Raw genomic sequence first — 22,330 nt, 5'->3', positions numbered from 1 at the left:
TCAACTGTTAAAAGTGTGTGGCATTTGCAATCGTTAATTACACACATTCTTTGCTAATGAAAAAGGTTCAAATCTGCAGATGTTTTAAAAAATGTTTGGTTTCCTCTCACAGGAAGATGATGACAAAAATAACCATTGAATCAGAGGGGAAGACTTATAACAATCTTGTTTTTAAAATGTTTGAATTGAGGGTCTAACATCAATTGGTGAATTAATCAAAGAACAATTAGTGTGGTTTCTCAGTTCGTATGGTCACGTGTGGTAAAGCTTTTTTTGAACGTGAATGTCTTATTTTTCTAAGAATGGCTTAGAAGTTGTTTTTTAACACTACTTTTCTGTAAGAATGACTTGACTACTTAGGTTAGTGATAGAGATACACAATGCATACAACCTAAGACACCATATGGGTGGTAAACGTTAAAATCATCAACCCTAACGTGGCATTTAGATCCGTTTTGTTGTTTAAATCCTGTGAAGTGGTCTTGAGAACCACAAAATGTGCTCAGAAGAAAAGGCATTAATATTTTGGTGTTAGTAATCTAATATGCAATTCTTGACTAAACAATGAAACCCCACACAAACTCCAGTTGGCTTGCAAAACAGGACAGCCCTGCACTTATTAACAAAGACACACACACACATAGGCCTAAAAAAAGCAACAACAACAAAAGCACAGGGATGTGCAGATGTGCCTGTCATGCTGGCCAACATTCACGTTAGTCTTTGAGCAGCAAAACCAGAAACAGGAATTTAGCCAGTCGTCCTAACGTCCCTTTTGGGCAGCCAGGAAATGGAAAGCAGGGCCAAGTATTCAGACCACAACAAGTTTCTTCCACAGTTCTTGATAGAAATTTTTCAATTGCTTTTGAGTCCCGGTTGCCTGCGTGTCTGCTTTCCCATGTCATGTCCTCCATCAAAATAGGCCCTCAGTCAAGTTGGTTCAGTCTCTTAGTGTGTTGTGATCAAATCATGGAAAGGTCCTTGACGGCGTCCCTCCGTGGACCCCGCACAGCTCTCAGACTCGTATAATGCTGATAGAGGAGGGGGATCGGTGGAGCTAGAGAGGATCAAATAGGATGAGTGGGAGTCAGGGACATGGTTCAAAAAGTCATTTCACACTCACAGTGAAATTTTCATGGACTGACTAGACTACTGATGCACTTTCACGAGTACTGTAAAACCGTCCCCACAGATACAGGGTATGTTGATCAGAAATGGGGAATAATTCATTTGGTTGACTTTCACGATAGAAAGGAAGAGCTCACTTTTGCCTGTATCCTATTCAAATTTGACCATTACAACACGCTGGGACCTCAAATTTCTGCCTCACTGAAAATGAACAGGAGAGCTTGTTCTGAAATAAGTACTGTATAGTATAGTCTCAATGCCAGAATTATGCCCTCTCCCCATACACAGTCATATTTGGGCGCATGCGGACTTTCCAAGACACTACTGTAACTGAAAAGCCCAATAGTCAAAAATATTCTATAATTACTGTGTTCCAAAATACAATATATTTTGTATGGCTATAGCTATTGGTCAGTTAGTTTTTAACCTGATTTTTTTTTCTTTTAGAATCAAAATTTGATTATTCTTCAGGGGTTCTGTTGCTTATTCTGTCTCTTAAAGTGCAACTTCAAGAAGAAAAATGAATTTTTAAATGGTGTACGATAATGAAACACAGGTCTAACAAGTACACTCCATTATAAAATACACTTTTTACAAAATATTGCTCTAGCACATTATATAATCTTTAAACTAAGAAAAAGAGAGTAAGCATTGGAACCCCAAATTTTCCCCACAAAGACACGTTAGGGATCTGTTCACCCAAATTATTTGCAATGAAGCATTAAATCCCAAGTTAAATATACACACAAAAAATGTACTCAATCCCACATATTTGCTTGGAAAAGAATGTTAACTAATTGTGGTGATTGCCACATAAAAATACACTACTATACATATAAAGGTTTCATGAAAATGTGCAGTCAGGAAGAAATGAGGCCATGACTCTCTGTGTCCACTAAGCAGCACTACAGGATAGTACAAAAAATCTTACACCAGTTTCATTTATTAGTTAGTTCTGAGGGAGTGAATGTGATGTGAAATTGTTGTTAATCTACACGTGCCTTTTGGTGGTGACCAATCCAAGGTGTACCCCCAACTCATGCACGTGCCCTATAAATAAAATGAATTATTTGAAATTAGCAATTTGTTCGTATACTTCACCTCAATGACTCCCATAGATGTCGACATATCCATTTCACCTGGAAGAGTTGGCCGTGAATGGTCACTGTCAGTTACAGTGGATTGGCCGTCTATCACTTGCAATGAAGGTGAATCAGTTAATTAGAGTCTTTACTTGATTACATGTGTGTATACAATAAGGGTTCACGGATGAACAAGCCTTGCTGTTGCTAGGGCACAGATTCAGGCAATGGTAGTTTGTCTTGAGGGGTAAATTGTGTGTAAATTGATGAAGGGAGAAAAAAATCTGATATACTTTAGTGCGACATGTATATATGTTTTTTTCCCCCCTTTTCATTGTGTATTTTTTGGCTAGTGCAACTTATAGTCCGAAAACGACGGCACTGGATATCAGAAGGAATACTTTTGTTTTCCTGCAATGCAATTTCCTTTGCACCAGTTTATCACATCAAAATGCCCCAAAATACTGCATGCCTTTAGCAACTCGCATTTAGAGAGAAATGAACTGAATACTCTTGCTCCTGCCTACTTGTTTTATATTTAGCCCTGATGATAGAAGCTCCAGTTGCTAAGAGATCTGCGAGACACCCACAGAGGCTGTTCTGGTTTATGGCTCTTATACTAAAAAGAAAATAACAAGAAAAAAGGAATTACCCTGCCACTGTTAATGGCACCGTTATGGTAGATGGGAGAACTGGTGGGAGAGGCGTTGTAGTAGGAGGACGCAACCGGAACTAACGGCCTCTTGGCCTTTTCTCGGGTGCCGTTTGAGTCGTTATCCTTGATGATGTCGTACTGCCGGCAGAATAGGGCGATAACAGCTACGAAACAAGATGGTGGCATGTAAGCATGTTGAGTGACACACGCGAGCATACGGAGGGAAAAGGACGCCAACCTGCCCATAACAGCAGCACCGTGGTGATGATGAGCAGCTCGCCGGTTTGCATGTGAGGCGTCATTCCCAAACCCTCCATAGCAGGTTCGTCTGAGGAAAAAGGTGGTATTCCTCAAGAACTGCGCAAAATAATCACTGTTTCTCTTGATGGCCATAAAAGTCCAATCCATTTTGACTTGAAGATTATTTGCTTTGAGCCCTCCCACTCAAATGATTTGGACGTCTCGTGCCGTCATTGGGAGCTGGTGAATTAAAAAGAATATTAGTCTGTGCGTCACAAAGCTCTAAGCTCACTCACGGTGGTCCAGTACTCCTGCCGGGTAGTGGTCGCTTCTTTCCAGTGTCCTGAAGTGGATGACTTGGCTGGGTTGACTGTCTCCATGAAGTCCAACAGACTGCACCTAGACACCAATGACATACATATAAACTATATATTATATTTTTGTGTAATGAAGTCAAAAGTCAGACAGTTCAGACAACAATTTGGCAATACATTAACAACAGAATAAGCCATTTACTCCAAATTTATTGTGTTTTGAAGGAAAAGGTAAAAGTGATGACAAATTTATGTGGCAGACAGAAGTCATAACGGTTGTAATATGGGCCTCGAACTGAAAACCACAATTTTTGCTTTTTTTTTTTTACAATCACTCAAATTACATCTATCCTTGACAATGTCAGTACAGAATATGTGAATTCATACTTTATTTAAGATATATTGACAAGCTATTGGGCGCCCTGGTGGCGCGAGTGGTTAGGGCGTCGGCCTCACAGCTCTGGGATACTGGGTTCAAATTCAGGTCAGTCCATCTGTGTGTAGTTTGCATGTTCTTCCCGGGCCTGCGTGGGTTTCCTCCGGGTATTCCGGTTTCCTCCCACATTCCAAAAACATGCATGGTAGGCTGATTGGACACTCTAAATTGGCCCTAGGTATGGGTGTGAGTGTGCATGGTTGAAGGTCTCCTTGTACCGTGTCCCCCGCCTCTGGCCCGGAGTCAGCTGGGATAGGCTCCAGCACCCCCCGTGACACTAATGAGGATAAAGTGGTTCAGAAAATGATATACATACATATACACACACATATATACATATATATATGTGTATATATATATATATATATATATATATATATATATATATATATATATATAGTACTATTTATAATAGGGGTTTTTGCTTATCTTGCAGATTGTGCCTCTGTTTTTTTCATTTTATTAACTTAATGTCAAATGAGTTGAATTAACTTTCATGATCGCAATTTTTTTGTTCTTTTTAACAATCCAATATTTGCAGATTGTCAAGCAGATGCCAAACAGGTGGCACAATAATCTACTCGTATGACAATAAAGTCATTTTATGCCCGGACAACACAAGCATGAAGTCATTATACAAGACAATAAAAGTAACAAATGCTCTTTCACAACTCTTCCAGTTCTGACATGGATATAAAAACACACAAAATGAATGGAATGAAATGGTATTTCTGGCTGGCCTCCATGTGCCCTGCGATTGGCTGGCTACCGATTCAGGGTCTCTCCTGCCTGGTGCCCGTAATTAGCTAGGGATAGGCTCCAGCACCCCCTCGGAACCCTTGTGAGGATAAGTCATTCAGAGGATGAATGAATGTCAGTTGTTTTTGGCTCAGTTTTGCAGCAGGTGGTACATAAAGGTTGGGACACATAACAACCAATCGCTACAAATAGGAAGTATGCAAATAGATTAAATCAATTCCTAATTGAAACTATACCTAACTATGTCATTCAAAACAAAATGCATGCGTTTTAAGAATAGTTTTTATGTGGCTATAACTTTCAAACATGACTGCTGTGACAGCTTCACCGTGAAACACAGAGTTCAGCATTCTCCTGTCCTTGTGCTTATCTGTCAACTCGTCCTTGATAATAATAATACAATAAAATAATCTTTTTCAATGTTTCTTGCAGGGTGATTGCACCTGGGGAAGGTCCAATGTGATCGAAGATTATCACTCCCTGCTGAGCAGCCTTTAAATGATACATTTGCAGGAGACGTGTTCACAGATGAACATTAAAAAAAATCAGTTGAATGTCATTTTGTGAATAAAGCTATTCGAGTGTGAGTGTGTTCCACCTGCACACTGTAGTGTGTGTCCTCATCCAGGTCCCACAGCACACACCAGCGACTTGATGTGTTAACCTCCCGAATGAAGCGTTGCATCAAGCCGTCTTGCCTCTATGGATGAAAAACGCATCAATTCAATCCAGCATAAAATTGCTTTCCTCTGAAAGAAAATGCAGAGGGGGTGGGGGAGTTTTATCTGTAGGCCAGCAAGCATCACAATAATTGTTTTAAGTAAAAGGAAACAGATTGGAGTAGGCAGGGACGGACTTCAATACACCGCATAATCGCCATGGAAGATTATATAACAAAAAATAATAATAATAAAATAAATGAAGAACGGTCAACTGTACTGCATGTTTTTCAATGTCATTTAATACACACGGGTCTTCCCGTGTACTTAATGCCGTTTTTAAAGCAGCACAGAGTTCAATGACTTGACTTGCAGTTTGTGGATAGATAAATGATCACTCAGTTTGATGGGATCTCCGAACAAACAAAAACTGACTGAAAGGTTTGGCATCTCCGATATGGATTTTGTGCTTTGTAAGAGCTGGAGCTTTGGGATTTGAAATGGATGCAGAACCTGAAAAAAGTCTTTGTCTGCAGATTTTGCTGTCCTGCCCTTCTCACTCAGCATGTTACAGTGTGTGAGAGCATAACATTGATTTTTTTTTTGCTGTTTCACGGAAAGAAAACTAAGGGCAAAGTGTTTTCTTAAATGAATCCACAACCATCCCTGATGACTAGGATCTTCTTAATGAAACCTCACAATTTGTGACTCCTAAGCGATGGCAGCTGCTTTCCTAAGATTATGTTAACATGAACAAGGTTGTTTTGGGCCAATTAAAATAGAAATTAGCACTTTATTTAGACCACTCTGTGTCGGGGCGCTTTACAGGACCTCAAATTCCCCCCTTTTCGCTTAATCATTCATACACAAATCACATGATGAGATAGAGTATGCGGCTGGCAAAATACTTTTCACTGATGGGAGTCAGTCACTGATGCCAAACTGCGGGTGCTTGACAAGCTGACTGGAGTAAGTTGGACAAAATATGAAATGTAAAAGGCTTAAAACATTCATTTTTTTCAAAGGTCAGTTTAGGACAGGGATGTTCAGGTTTTTTTCTCCTGAAAAATAAAAGATGCTCAGCCACTTTTGTATTCTTTGACTGATAGATTTTTAAATTGAATTGAATTGAATGCTTTTATTGTCATTACACAAGTATCAAGAAATTTAAAGCTTTCACCACATGCACAAATAAGAACAGACACAATTTATATATATACACATACATATATATATACATATATATACATGTATATACACATATATACACATCTATATATATATGTATGTGTATATATATATATATATATATATATATATATATATATACATACATATATATATATATATATACATATATATATATATACATATATATATATACATATATATATATATACACATATATATATATATATATATATATATATACACACATATATATATATATATATATATATATATATATATATATATATATATATATATATACATACACATACATATATACAAACACCCTAAATTCAGCAAACTGTCCACTCATTTTCTTTTTTTAAAGTATGGTCCCACCAGAATAGAAATGCTGCTTCTCAACATTCACAGCTAAAATAAAAACAATATTTACATGCTGGCCACAAACCTCTCTCACCCTCAGCCTTAAAAAAATTACATGGAGCGTGTCAACTGTTATTTTTAGCGCCTGTTTATATAGTGCAGCCTTCTGAAAATCTACATTGTTACTTCTCTTTGGTAGCTCTTTCCTAATATTTTTTTTAAATAATAAAGGTGCATCTAATGCAGTGTTTTCGAGTTTTTTTTGCGATGCTGTTTGTTAATGACCTTGAAGTAGTCAGAAATAAAAACACACAAAGGTGATTTCAATTAGGAAGCGATTCAGATTAACGATGATACGACAACAATTATCTTGAAGCTTGTTGAGTATGGGAGCACTCAACGGCAGGACACCAATTATTTTTTACTATTATTATTATTTTTTTAATCCATCATTAGCTCTGTGCCAGTTCCACACTGACTACCACCCGAAAAGTAAAATATTTGTAGAAAACAGCGTACTTTACCTGCTGTGAGATGGCGTATCCAATCACATTGTCTCCCAAAGGAATGTTCCAAGTGATCCTGGCTGAATGAGCCCTCAGCTGGGTCACTGACACATTCACAGGGGCAGCTGGTGCGGCTGTTGCCATAGTAACACAAAAGTACACAATATTAGAAAAGTATTGCATAGATGTTTTAACAGATAAAAATCCACCCGACAAGGACAGAGACCATTTTTGGGTAAAATAAATAAGTAAAATAATTTTACTATGTGTGTCGTTCACTCACATAGACCACATTTTGGGTCATATGAGCTATATTATTAACACTTTGGGAAACAAATAGGACCATATCAGCCAAAACAAACAGACTCAAGGACAGTTTCTTCCCAAGAGGCGTCACCATACTCAACTCGAGTTTTGCACCGAGGATCTAATCTAAACTCAATTAAGTGCTGACACTGAAATATACGTAACATGCCATAACAATCCCAGATGCATATCAATAAAGAATATTTTCAGACTTCATTCTTACCACTGCAAATTATCATCTTGCACTTTGATACTTGCACTAAAACACTGTAGCTACCTCATGGGCTGCTAACCACTTTAGTAACTTATATTTTACCTCACTTCATTTTTATTATATATAAATCTTTTATGACTACTTATTTATGTGTGTACTTTATGGCGAAGCTTTAAATCTGATTGTACTTGTGTAATGAAAATAAAGGCATTCAATTCAATTCAATCCATTTTGACTGGGAGGATTGGTGCCAGCCCTTCCCAGTCAAAAATGGATTGGATGTCTAGCATTGTCGATGGGAGCCAATAAGCACCAAGATGAGGACCCAAAAAGGTTAAGTATAGAATTTTAATTCTGAATTTTGGGGGTCTTGATTTTACATTTTGGGAAAGGAACAGTAATTCGTCAAACATGCCTCCTCTCTTTGATTGATTGATTTATTAAAAAAACATGTAATATAGGTCTGTGGAAGCCCTATTTCCTTTCACAGATATTGATATTAATAAACTCCTGTCAAAGTCTGACATTTAACTTACAAACTCTTCTTTTTATTACTTATCAAGAACAATCAACTGCAATATTTCATTCATGTTTTTTTTTACGTGTGTGATTTAAGAGTTCCCATTGAATGAAGAAAAGAGGATACCAATGTCAGGCCCCAGACTAGACTGGTGGCTGTTTGCGCCTGTCACCCTGTCACAGGTCCAGCCCCTAATGACTCGAGTGCTGCCAGGTGTGAGTCATTAGTCTACAAGGAGTATTTAAAGCCACCAGGAACATGACCATGCTGCTGGATTGTCTAAACAGATTACTGTGAGGTACCCTCTCGTGGTTTTCCTTGCCTGTCTTACTGATATTCGACCTCTTGTTTGCACCCAGGATTCCGACCATGCTCTGCCCCCACGACCATGGATCACGGACCACGGACAACGGCCACGGATCACGCACCACGGACAACGACCACAGATCACGGACCACGGACAACGACTGCGCCTTCGAACCTGTACACGCCACACGGACTCCATGGCAACCGACCTTCCCGCTACGGCCCCGTCCCCTCTTGTGCTCGCCCGCCTCGCGGACGATCGAAATAAATATTTGAAAGAACCAGGCTTGCACCCTCGCCTGCTTTGGGGTCCTCCATCCCCGTACGTAACAACCAAGGATGTATCTTTCGTTCTCAAGCTGCTGATTTTAAAGCCTGTAATAAATCAACAAAGATCATTCATTCATTTTCTGTACCGCTCATCCTCATACGGGCCACGGGTGAGGGGTTTTTGTTGTAGCTTATCCCAGGCAAGTATGGGCAGCCGGTGGGGGACACCCTGAATTGTTTGCCAGTCAATCTCAGGGCACAAGGAGATGGACAGGCATTCATGGCCACACTCATACCTAGGGGCAATTTAGAGTATTTAACCAGCCTACCATGCTTGATTTGGGGATGTGGGAGTAAACTGAAGTACTTGGAGAAAACCCACATGCAAACATAATAAAGAAAATCCCAAGATAATTTCAAAAGAAACACATGCCCGCATCAGGATGGCTTGCAAGAACATAAAGAATATCCTAAGAGAACAAAAAAAGGCTAAATGGTTCCTAATAATAAAACCACACAAATTCAACGCAGTTCAGCATCACGGAAAGTAACCACATCTGTTTATGACCCACTTGAACTATTTAAATTAATGAGCAAATGGAGAGTTCTAGCCCACTGTAAATGATCATGGATAGCAACTACTACCTTGGATTTGCTAACACCTGCCAGTCCCTAAGATCGCCGCTTTATAGCTGAGAAGGCAATAATGGCTTTTAAAAGCTAGTACACTAAAACCGCTGGGCTATTACAATAACAACTATCAACAGCTAAACACTTAATTTACACATTAGAATCTATAGAGAAATAGTAATTTATTCCAGGTCATGAGTATAAATGTGTTTTTTTTAATAAAAGTATCATTTGCAGTGCGCCTTCCTGGTAATCGACCAGCTGTGCTGGTCCGCCAATACAAAGTAAGAATGATGTAAGACCGGGCTACCGAATTCCAAAACGTGTGGGATGTTGTTTTCACTGGCACGAAAATAAAAAGTCGGAAAATTGAGCCCATTGTGTATTGTGTGGTTTATTTGAATTCCTACCTAGAGACCTATGTTGTCAACTTGTCAAAGATCTCGGGTTGTTCATCTCCTGAAGGATGAACAAAATACGTGCCTAGTTTTAGAAATGTGTTGTTCTATTTTTCACATTTTTGCCTTTCTTTTTGCTGTGAATCTCTACATATACGTTTCCATGAACTTACATGTTCCAAGACTCTGATGACAGTTTATTTTTGTCCGCTTAAGTGACTGAGGGCGTTGGTGGTTTAGAGTGGATAAAAGATGATTTTACTGAGAATGGAATTAGAGATAATGGCCACATCCCACTAAGAGCCATATGAATTGAAATTTGACACTAAAAGTAAAGCCAGTCATACAGCATGTTTTATTTCAATATATTTACACCAAGAACTAGATGTCAATTCTGGAAAATGTATTTGACAATCATGACTCAGCTTAATGGTTGGCCTTATATATCATTGCTAAACCCTAGAGATGTTAATCTTTTCTTGATTGTGCATCAGGAATACTTGATCTGTATCATGTTTCTATACAAATACTGTATTTCTTTTCATAGCTCACATGGGGTGATCTGGCAAACACACACTTCTAATTTAGAACCCCTCTCCAAACTGGGACTTGTTGGGGTCCACCCCATCCCTGCAAGCTTTGCCCCTACTAGTTTCATAAGAATGTTCAACTTGTGTGCTAACTGTAGTTTTGACAAGACCTTCGAGCAGACTGCATGGTTGCTGAGTGCCAACATTTTGAGCTTCCTTGAGAGGATTATATACCAGATGTGTGTGGGTGCATTAATATAAACCACAGGAGAATGGGATTCTTCCCAGTTCCTACTGCCTACTAAACCTGTTTTATGGCCGCATTACATTCTGGTCCATTTCTTGACATGGTGGGGATGCAGATTTTGCCTGTGCGTCAGGAGACATTGTCACGGTGAAGCAAATAGAGGACAAATTTATCACACTGCACTTTCACTTGCACACGATTAAAGAAAAATTCCATCCCTCTCCAGTGAGCAAGCCAATCAACTTCAGTTGTGACGTCAAATTTCAGTGAGGGCATTGTGAGATGAAGTGAGACATATGAAAGATAAGGAGGCTGAACATTGGCAGAAACATGACAAGGACAAATGAGCCACAGCATCAAAAGACAGCGATAGAACATTCAGTATTTCGGTTTTGAGGCGAGAGAAGCCTGGGCCTAAGGGAGATGAATGACCTGGGAGGGGGATGAGATCAATGATAGAGAGAGCCATGAAAAAAAACAAGCGATAGAAAGCCTGTTGAGGAGAAAACACATGTATTGATTGATAAAATTATATTAAAAAAAACTAGTGGAGGACAAAAGCACACATGTCGCACCTTCTCCATTTTTAATTTTGGAGGCCACAGCTGCAAATTTACAATCTATGCCCCTACCTAATTTGTAAAGCAGTTACGACAAATTCAGCAAAGCAACATTTTGCTCCTTTCAGCCTTTTTTCTCCTGCTGCTAAAATCAAATATGAGCTTTTTGATGTATGTTTACTTATTAGTGTTTATCATGGGGTCCATGATCCGAGGCCAGATGCTAAATCACGGGGAACAAACAGTTTGCTGATCTACTGGGACAGCCTCATCTGGCTAATGGCTCTCCGTGAAGGATAAATGACCATGCGGCGCCTGCCGTAAAGACAATGAAATTTGCGCATGCTGATGTAGATACTGTATATCAGGAGATGAGATTGGATTTTTATGAACCACTTGACGGCTGACAGGAAGTTGGGGATCATTTCCAATGTTTCTTTGCATCACAGCAACTGCTGAGGTGACACGTTTTGTTTACCAACAGGTCCATTTGCTAAATCTGTGCTGCAAATCTCAGTGGAAATGCCTGTCAAGATGACGCTGTGCCATCCTTTGCCACCAGAAACTATTACCACCAATAATAAAACAATTGTTCATTTAGTACTCCGGTGTCATTCAATGAAATTGAATGTTGTTTACCGCAAGGTAAGATTATAAGCCGCACCCACCATTTTTTTTAAACAAGAAAATTCTCTTTATCCATATAAGACGCACTGGACGATACACTGAAGGTCTCTACATTGTGTCATGGGATGTTCACACCAAATAGCAGACATATTAAAATCCAGTGGCGGTCGGTGCATTTTCTCGTAGCGCCTTCAACGTATCAATCCAACCCTCAAAAACTATTTTATGGCTATAAAACCTCTACTGCAGCTAGAGCTGCGACACATAAAAAATAATCAATAAATCAATGTACAAAAATGGGGTAAAATCCACTTCCTAGCAGCATTTCATGATTAAATACAAATACTGAAGCTTTTTAGACATTAAAACCAGGCCCGGGAAAAGACAGCGATGAACGTCAATGGCGTACGGGCAAACATTGCCCGAAAATGGGGTAAAATCCAGCCGAAAACAGCATTTATTGATTAAATACAAATGCTGGAGCTTTTTAGACATCAGAACCGGGCCCGGAGTATCATTTCCCCGGTAAAAAGACAGCGATGAACGTCGATACGTCCATATGTGAAATGACAAAAAATGCACTAAAATTAGGTAAAATCCACTTCCTAGCAGCATTTAGTGATTAAATACAAACACTGGAGCTTAAATACAAACATTGGAGCTTTTCAGATATCAGAACCGGGCCCACAATTGAAATATTATTTAGGAATATAGCCATATTTTACTCACCAAAAATTCTTTTTAACTGTACACAATATCCATCCTCCTTTCTTTCTTCCTTCTTTCCTATCGCCATCGAAGCTAATGATGAAAGTTGAGCATGTCCTGTCATATGTCCGGCATAGTCCGTTTTGAAAATGGCTTTAAATCAACACAACAATATATTTGATGGTGCAGCTAAGTTAGCACACTGAAAGTGGCGCGCACACACCATTTTCCCGGCTGTAACAGTTGCTAGCTTCGGAGTTGACCGCCCTTTCTTAATGATGTCCATTTTTTTCTGGAAAAGTCAGTCTGGAAAATAGCTTTGTGAGAGAAATCTGCAACAGAATCCATTTGTTTTTGCCACTGTCGGCCATTGTGGGTGGAGTTTGCGATCTCTGGCTGCTGCCGCCTACTAGCCAATCATAGTTGGTGAAAGCAATGACGTGTCCCAGCCAGCAAAATGCTAATGCGTATGAAAAAGCATTGTGGGGTTGCCAACTCGAAATCTGATTGGTTAAAAGCAACAGTCTAGTTTAATGCAGCAGAGCCCGCAGAACTGATTGTGAAGGCTTTGAGGCAGATCTGATCTGGCAACAAATAATGGCTGAAATGTGATTGGTTAAATGCTTCAATATGAAAACACACATCTGGAAGCAGTGCAACCAGGGGGAAAAGCAATGAAAGGAAGCTAACAGACCATTTGGAATAATAAGTATTGATGGACAAAATATAATTTGATTCAGATATTTCTTAGGCCAGCAGAGAAGGCCTTGAAGGCCCTGACGGCCCGCCACTGTTAAAATCCCAAAAAGCCACACCTGACTAAAAAGACCACTCAATGTCTAGATGTGCATGTGTGTGCATGAAGGGATAGGTTGAGTAGTATGATAAATGCTTGGCGGTGTGGTCTTTCAACAACGGAGGTTATGGGTTTGATTCGTTACCTTGATTGCCCTTGTCCAAATATCCTTTAGGACAAACCCCACATTTTTACTGATGCTGTATCATCACTATGTAAATGAGGACATTAGTGTCAAAGTGCTTTGAGCACCTTGAAGATAGAAAGGCACTCTACAAGTGTAAGTCTATATACCATTTCATGACATTTCTAAAATTGAGGTTTTGAAACTACCAATACGACACTTCCTAAGCAGCCTGTGTCTTATATGGATATTTAAACATTCGACGTGGGTGCTATGAACATAAAAATTGTGGCTGCAACCAGCCGGTATGGAACAATTCCCACTCAGATGTGGCATAGATGTGAGGTATGTAAATGTTTTTATGTCTTTGAGTGTGCCTTGTGACTGACTGAAAACCAATTCAGTTTCCACGATATGAGGTGTGAGCAAGCAAGGATGTGCACTGTTAAAATGGGTGGGTGGATAGTATTATCTCCAGAAAAAAATGTCTCTTCTTAAAATGTGGAGGAAAAAAAAATACTGCAATTTTTATACTACAGGGCACACTGGACTATAAACGGGAGGTATCCATACTGTATTATGTGATATTAGCCACACTGGACTGTAAACTGCAGGATTCAAAGCGGGGAGTCTGCAAAAATTACTGCACAAGAAAAATGTTTTCCTGCTATTCAATCTTTTTCCAACTTTCACATTAGCCGTCATAAGATATCTCATGAACTGTCAGTGCCTATGCACCATGGGTCCTGTGACTGACTGGAGATGTCGTTTCTCTTTCACCTGAAGTCACATGATTGGAGCAAAGTGGGTGAAATCGAGCAACCTGAAAGTGCTTCCTCTGCCCAATCAATATGGAGAGTGGTAAAGGCAGATTAGCCTCCTTCTTCTTCATTGATGGGCTCATCTGCCACGGGTGCTTTGCTTGAACTAAGCTTGAGCAAGTGGAGGGCTGACTGAAGGAATTAAACACCTGTAGATATGCATTGCAGCTAATTAAAAAGGCCAGAGAGGCAGTCAACAAGAGATATTGCTTTGGAATACCCCTTGGTGGATAATCGATTGCCGTTTTGGCAGCTTTACAGCAACTGTTTTCCAGTTGAAGTATGGTGGTGTAAAAGTATCCACGTGCCCCCAAAAAGTGGAGTTTGATGCTGGATTTCAAGCAGTACTCGCCTCTTTCATCATTTAGCCAAATATCTCTACACACCCCCATTTAAATTCAAAAGTAAAAGGCACATTAATGTTGGGTTTTGAACATCATGTGAGTCTTTTTTTTGTCTTCATTTTTATAGGACAAAAACACCACTTGTTGAGTGGTGCGTATCATTTTTTTTACATATCTATCTAATATTTCTATGTGAAGAGAACACCACTTTTTGAATGATTAACTACTACGACACGTTTACACACGGTAAATGTTGTTCAACAAAACAATGAAGCTCCACTAATAAAACTGCAGTGAGTGATAAACCGCTTCCAAATGTTGTGAGAGTGTTTATTAGATCACTGAATCCTTGCCGGACATAAACCAGAAGATAAGTCTGGGGAGCACACTGTTATGGGTAAATTTATCTTGTCTACCTTGTTGTTTACCTTTACTAATGTGTATTCACCAGTTTTAGAGGTTATCAAGCACCCATGAATTTAAAAATTTGCACCTACTCCTAAAAAAAAAACCCTGCACTGATTTCTGTATGAGAAGTAGACAAAGAGTATTTTAGAGGGGATGTACACTCAAAATTCTAAATAATATCATAATCAAAGTGTATTTCTGTTTTTATTCATTTTAATATAAGTAATTTTGTTTTTATTAACATTTTTCAATGTATACATTAATAAAATATTTAAAAAAAATGAAAAAATATTGATCACATTTAAAATACACTGTATGTAGAGTATATTTTGAGACCTGACATCCATACACATGAATATCACATTTTGGGTCCTGTAGGCTATACTTGTACTATAGGAAATGTTAATCTTGTAGTCGATTTAAGACCAACATGTCCTATCCACGGATGTGGACGCCAGAACGTTGTTGCTTGTTTTTGTTTTTTCTTCCACAAATATTGCTTTAGATAGTTAAAGTAGTCATTTTATTTTAATTCCAAGTTACTATTTTTGTTTACTAAATAATAATAATAAGTGAAAAGTGGCCCGGCGTCTGAGGGGTTAGCGCGTCGGCTTCACAGCTCTGGGGTACTGGGTTCGATTCCAGGTCGGTCCACCTATGTGGAGTTTGCATGTTCTCCCTGGGCCTGTGTGGGTTTTCTATGGGTACTCTGGTTTCCTCCCACATTCCAAAAAACATGCATGGTGGACTGATTGGACACTCTAAATTGCTCCTAGACATGAGTGTAAGTATGAATGTTTTTTTGTCTCCTCATGCCCTGTGATCGGCTGAGCTTTCATTCATTTTCTGAACCGTTTATCCTCACAAAGGTCCCGGGCCAGGTGCTGGAGCATGTCCCGGTTAACTATGGGCACCAAGCGGGTGACACCCTGAATTGGTGGTCCACCAATTGCAGGGAACAAGGAGGCAGACAACCATTCATGCTCTCGTTCATATTTAGGGGGGATTTTGAGTGTTCAACCAGCCTATGCTGCATGTTTTGGGGATGTGGGAGAAAACCGGAGTACCCAGAGAAAACCCACACAAGCCTGGGGAGAACATGCAAACCTCACACAATGAGGACTGACCTGGGATCGAACCATCGACACCAGAACTGTGAGGCTGATGCGCTAACCACTTATCTGTCGGTCCCACATAACTTAATCTGAGAAATAAAAATAATAATAATATCAGTCAATACTTTGCCAACTGCTAAAGAAATCAAAAGTAATATGCTGAATGAATGACTCCGGAAATAAAATTATAAAAAGCCATGACAACGAATAAAGTCATAGTCCCAGTCTCCGAATCTCGACTCCTTACTGCCATTGTACGTTGCTTTAAATGCCTCTTTCTGATTATTATCTGAATATTTATGCCACTCACTAATGACACACTATGACAGAATACTGGCATCATTTAAAAACTTACTTCCGCCCACCATCAAGCATCCCATCATCATCAGTATCATCATTGGCAGGAGCAGCCTGGCGTCCAGGTGAGAAAACGCAGTCATCACCTGCTGGGAGTGCGCGCACACGTTTGGCTTTACGGCGCGCACCTTCTTCCACCTCCACCTTTCAGTAAGACTGACGGTATGTTTTGTTCTCAAGGTCACCACAGGATACCCGACATCTTCTCAGCTCTCAGAAAAAAAGGAGAAAAATCAAAATAGCCAAAAAGGGAGTAGCTTGGAAAAATGCGGTGCAGCTTTTCTTTCTATACTGTTTCTTCCCCCTCCACTCTCACACTGTCCATCAGCGAGTGTGCGCTCACATTTCCTCTGTTTCTTTTTCTTTTTTTTGGTGCTAACAGGTAGTTGGAGCTCCGCTTCCGTCCAGCGCTGCGCGACAAATACGGTTGTTAAGAGCAAAATATGGATTGATAAATAAATGAAAGAGCTAGAGGAGCTCCGGATTTCTTTTAGGGCAAAGACAGAGATGCTTCCAGCCCATAGCTGCACTGCATCTGATAGTTCTAGGAAAGGAGGAAAGAAGGGAGGGTACCTTGGATGGATGAGGGGTGGGCACGCGCACGTGTGTGCTGCATATGATGACATCGACGACCCACACCATTGTGTTTTAAATTTCATTCACTCTTGCTAAACTTAAATGTAAAGATGTATTTTAAAATAAATTATGTCACTGATTCTAGGAATGAATTTATGAAGCAAAAAATAAAAGAGTTTAAAGCCTGTCTCTTTTTCCCTCCCATCTCAGTGAATGGCAGACGATTTGCGAGAAGACAACGTAGTGATAAAGATGTAAGACATGAATAATTGATGATGGCACAGTGTGACTCCCACAAGACTGCAGGTGGATGTGTCACGTGCAAGAAGGATGCCTTTAGGAAGGTTCCCCCGCTGGAGGCGTTTGCGTTCAAATCTTGTTTGCCCACAACTGCAGGTCTGCTGCAAAATGGCATCCGTGGGATTGATTTGTTGCAAGATCGCTCACTGAGGGACACACAGTAGGTGAGTCTTGACTTTAAAGTCACACTTAATGGCACATTCTCATTGGAATTTGAATGTTGACATCTGAAAGAAGTGTCTTATCCTCACTTTCCAAAGAACAAGTTGGTAACTTTTAGAAAGGGCCAGTTGTTGCTAAAGGCAATGGGGGTAACCACCCAGGGTGCAGTCTATTTGGGGGTGCACAGTAGTCACCCCCCCTCCCCAAAAAAACCAATCCCAATCAATGTTCCCTCTAAGCTGCCCGCGTGCGCAATTGCGCACTACTCTCGTCTTCTCTGCGCACAGCAAATCATATGGAGCACACAAAATAAAATCCCATTTTTTAAAAATTTATTTATTAGCTGTGAGGTCGACGCACGAACCACTCATCCGCCGAGCCGCCCATTCATAGATATTAATCATTACATTTTATTATTACTAAATCATTTATGTGTATTAGACATGCACCTGCTTATGGTAGGTGTGATACTGGTGTGTGCCCATAGCGAGCAATGATGATGTTACTCAATGTGTTCAGGGTGGTTGTCTTTCTGCCCAAACAAACAAAAAATTAGAGGAAACATTGATCCCAATTATATTGCCAGTCCTCCAGACCATTATTCCTCATTTCAATATCAAATGAGTCTGCTGTGCAGCAGAGTTTACCAAGGGGACATTGCCTCTCTTGTAAAGTGTGACCGTTTCCAGTCTAAAATGGGTACCTTTTTTTCTTACTGTAACAAAAGTTGTGGTTTTTGAAAATGATTTCACATCACATAAAGCCAGAAAAGTTACATTTAGTAAGTAACTTAATGCCAAATACACATTTAAACATCTGCTACAGTCTCAACACTGAATTTAGATTCATTCTGGAGCCTATCCCAGCTGATCTTGCTCGCAAAGCAGACCACCCTAGACTGGTCGCCAGTTAGCCGTAGGGCACACAGAGAGACAGATGACCAGTCACACTCACAATCATACTGCCACCAGCAGGAATTGACCCCACGACTGTGTGCACTGAAGAGAGGTAAGTGAACCACTACAGACTACACCATCAGGCAGATGAAATCAGATTGTTATTTTAATTTTCACATACTACATAGGTGTTTAAATGTTGGCATTTTTTCGACTCTTTTTAGTGTGGGGGTGCTTTTTTCCAAATAATATAATAAATAAAAGAATATCCACCTTTGTATGTTGGCGTGTATTTGGTAAACATAAATTACATGAATAATATGATATACTCTTACGTTGAGGGTGGGATATATGTGTTGGGGTTGGGGTGAGAGTCTTGTCTGGCCAGAAAGCAAAATTGGCCAAGATTGCCTCTGCTTTTAGATACTACATTAAGAATAAATTTTATACAAAGACACTCATACAGAGAGAAAATCCCCAAAGTCCTAGTGAGCCATTTAGAATTCGTAATAATAGTACTTCTAAACTGGGATTGCTGTTGACCAATATTTTCCGGCAGGGGGCGTCAGGATCCAGCAGAAGCTCATGTGACCTTTGGCGATGCAAAAGCTCCCTGTCTGAGTCAAGAAACTTCAGAACGCGTCTTCCTCTAGATACACTACAGTACCCTCATGCAGTGCAGACCCAGTGAAAAGGGGCTACTTAATTCAGGTGGTTACATATTTTATATTCACGTTGAGATCTCTCCATATATTTATAGCCTGCATGACAAAAAAGATGAACATCAGACAACATAAAAAGAATTGTGGTGGTCAGGGTTCCCGGCACAATAAAAGAAGGTATACCTCAGTTACATCTGAATTCCGATAAGGGAGCATTTGAATGGTTTCTTGCCTATGAGCACTGCAATTAACTGGGGGCCTAATCAATAATACATAAATAAATAATACAAAAAAACTAACTCCAATCGACCCCAAGTATTGCTTAAAAAAGGCAAAAAAATACATTTGTCTCAAAAAAGCCACTCATTATTTATTGCACTTTTGTACAGTCAACACCTCTGCAAAAAAGGTATTTTATGAATCTTTCTATTTATGTAAATCTTTACTCTCACTCCACTCCTGGAATATTTACTGAATATTAAGATGCGTTAGGTCAGTCATAAAAAAAACAACATCCCTGTTAAAAAACAAAAAAACAAAGTAGGTGCTGAGCTTCCGGGCTGGTTTTAATTCCTCACAGCTGACTGGTTCCTGGTGTGTTATAACCCAAAATGCATGCAGATTAAAACATTGTGGAGAATTATGAGTAAAAATAGCCTGGCATGACATCTGCATTATGAAAATCTTATTAAATGCATGCACCTCAAATGACATGTTACTACCCATGTTCGTTTATTCCACATATTTAGGCGCATGCCCGAAAATGTAATTTTCCTCAAGGGGCTGAGAGGGATCTTGAAATTATGAGGGCTAATTTGATTTGTTTTATTCTCTGCTAATTAGAAGAGGCAGTCATGCATGAACTAAGTGAGTAACTCCACATATGGTGCTGTGCTGCCGTGTGCTGTGGCCGTGAGGAAAGTCACTTTTAGTAAGCGGCCATCCATCGTCAAGTCGTCACACACATGCACGAAGCACCATGACTAATCTCAAATCTAGGCTAGTTTACATCTGAACAGAGATAACCTAGTTTTAATATTGGGTACGTGCTGATAGAATGGCAGGAGTGTACGTTTTGATGGCTATTTTTCCACTAGTTATAAACACACCTGCACACAATTCTTGCTGTCGCTGAGTTTCAAAGTTGCTGTTTTCAAAGTTGCTGTTTTCAAAAGATAATTTTGAATGTGCATATACAAATACTGTTTTACTGTACACCATTAAATTTATTTATAGAACATAATATTGCCAACTAGTAATAAACATGTGTCCCCCTACAAAAAAATCTGAAATAGCTAGTCACAAGATCATTAAACCATACTCTATTAAACTAACCTGGCATGCTCGATTGATTGTTCCATATATCTGCCGTTTTTTTTACACAAATGAACCTGGAAAACATCCAATTGACCTTGTTTCAGCTGCTGATTGGACAATGGCTCTTCTCGGCACACCTATCACCAACAAATCCACAATAGGCCACAGTATGGTAAGAACATTGATTTCCCATCCATAAAAAAACGTTAGTGTTTTTTTTAATGAGGAAAATAAGTATTTCCGACAAAACTTTGCATGTCGACCTTGTATAGAACCAGAGAGTTTCAGGAGCTTTTTAATATATCATTGCAGCCTGGTATTTATTAATAATATTATGATGATATCAATATTAATACGTATAGTGCCATCTAACGGTGTATACTGAAGCGGTTAGTTTGCCTGACTTTGATGCAGGCAGAGTGGGATTGATTCCCCCTCAGTGTCGGTGTGATTGTGAGTTTGAATGGTTTTCTGTCTGTGTGTGCCCTACAACCAGTTTAGGGCAGCGGCGGTCCGTGCATTTTCTAGCGACGCCTTCAGCGAATCAATCCAACCCTAAAAAACTATTTTGTGGCTATAAAACCTCTACTGCAGCTACAGCTGCGACACATAAAACAAATAATCAATAATAACCTCATACAATTGAATTATTATTTAGGAATATAGCCATATTTTGCTCACCAAAAATCCTTTTTAATTGTACACAATATCCATCCTCCTTTCTTTCTTCCTTCTTTTCTATTGCCATCGAAGCTAATGCTGAAAGTCGAGCCTGTCCTGTCGTATTTCTGGCATCCTTTTTTATTCGATTTAGTGCTGAAAATGTTCGTTCCCGGTTGCTTGCTTTGGAGTTGTCTGACCTTTCTTAATGATGTCCAGCTTTTTTTCTTGAAAAGTCTGTCTTGAAAATGGCTTTGAATCAACACAACAATATATTTGCTTGTGCAGCTCACTCCAGATACAGTTTGGTAGCTCTGGCTAATCACTAGCCAATCATAGTTGGTGAAAGCGATGACGTATCCCTACGTCTGCGAAAAGGCAATGACGTATCCCTATGCCTGCGAGAAAGCAATGACGTATCCCTACGCCTGCGAGAAGGCAATGACGTATCCCTACGCCTGCGAGAAAGCAATGACGTATCCCTACGCCTGCGAGAAGGCAATGACGTATCCCTACGCCTGCGACAAGGTATTGTGGTATTGCCAACTCGAAATCTGATTGGTTAAAGCAACAGTCTTACCGACGCTTGTTTAATGCAGCAGAGCCTGCATAACTGATTGTGAAGGCCTTGAAGCAGATTTCTGACCCTGGCAACAAATAATGGCTGAAATGTGATTGGTTAAATGCTTCAATATGAAAACACACATCTGGAAGCAGTGCAACCAGGGGGAAAAGCAATGAAAGGAAGCTAACAGACAATTTGGAATTATTTAATAGTATTCATGGACAAAATATAATATACAATTCAGATATTTCTTAGGCCAGCAGAGAAGGCCTTGAAGACCCTGACGACCCGCCACTGGTTTAGGGTGTAGTCCGAAGACAGCTGGGATAGGCCCCGTCACCCCGGGACCCTGACTAAGATTAGCGGTGTTGAAAATGAAGGATTGAAAAGTGTCGCAGACAATTATAATAACTGCAAATCTTTCGTGCAAACATGTCCATCCTATTACTATGTATTTGCATACACAAGAAACATAGTAATTCATGGCCAAGGCCCCCCCTACCATGAGTTGAGCATTGCAAAATGTGACCACTTAATGCATGCGTATCAAACATGCAGTCTAGAACTAGAAGCAATAG

At 39.7% G+C, this 22,330-nt stretch overlaps 1 protein-coding gene and 2 long non-coding RNA genes across 3 annotated transcripts in view; 1 reads left to right on the top strand and 2 right to left on the bottom strand.

Moving 5' to 3' along the window:
- Positions 1 to 256: 256 nt before the first annotated feature.
- LOC144070929 (fibronectin type III domain-containing protein 4-like) lies at positions 257 to 17,142 on the bottom strand. Its single transcript, XM_077595495.1, has 7 exons — positions 16,613 to 17,142; positions 7,352 to 7,467; positions 5,213 to 5,314; positions 3,402 to 3,504; positions 3,104 to 3,193; positions 2,863 to 3,029; positions 257 to 1,057 (listed from the first exon to the last, which is right to left on the bottom strand). Exons 1-7 carry the CDS (start codon positions 16,695 to 16,697, stop codon positions 1,016 to 1,018), a joined length of 705 nt encoding a protein of 234 aa, XP_077451621.1. The 5' UTR covers positions 16,698 to 17,142; the 3' UTR covers positions 257 to 1,015.
- Positions 17,143 to 17,438: 296 nt separating this feature from the next.
- Positions 17,439 to 20,690, top strand: LOC144070940 (uncharacterized). The gene is made up of 3 exons (XR_013299509.1): positions 17,439 to 17,654; positions 19,108 to 19,259; positions 20,632 to 20,690. It is a non-coding gene; the product is annotated as an uncharacterized LOC144070940 (long non-coding RNA).
- The window catches only part of LOC144070934 (uncharacterized), a 33,012-nt gene continuing 30,378 nt past the window's right edge, over positions 19,697 to 22,330 (bottom strand). The window contains exon 5 of the long non-coding RNA XR_013299508.1: positions 19,697 to 19,801. This is a non-coding gene — a long non-coding RNA (uncharacterized LOC144070934). The remainder of the gene's footprint in view (positions 19,802 to 22,330) is intronic.

The sequence above is a fragment of the Stigmatopora argus genome, chromosome 1, assembly GCF_051989625.1.
Source record: "Stigmatopora argus isolate UIUO_Sarg chromosome 1, RoL_Sarg_1.0, whole genome shotgun sequence".
NCBI lineage: Eukaryota > Metazoa > Chordata > Actinopteri > Syngnathiformes > Syngnathidae > Stigmatopora > Stigmatopora argus.
Note: the sequence above shows the minus strand (reverse complement) of the source record. Positions and strands in the feature narration are given on the sequence as shown.

What these genes read in the sequence shown, in the direction of transcription:
- LOC144070929 (XM_077595495.1), bottom strand. Translation starts at nt 16,697, where the DNA reads ATGACTGCGTTTTCTCACCTGGACGCCAGGCTGCTCCTGCCAATGATG. An exon ending in GGCAGGAGTACTGGACCACC is followed by an intron (nt 3,194 to 3,401) that starts GTGAGTGAGCTT and finishes CTTTTTCCTCAG; the next exon opens with ACGAACCTGCTATGGAGGGT. An exon ending in GTGCCATTAACAGTGGCAGG is followed by an intron (nt 1,058 to 2,862) that starts GTAATTCCTTTT and finishes GATCCTCTCTAG; the next exon opens with CTCCACCGATCCCCCTCCTC.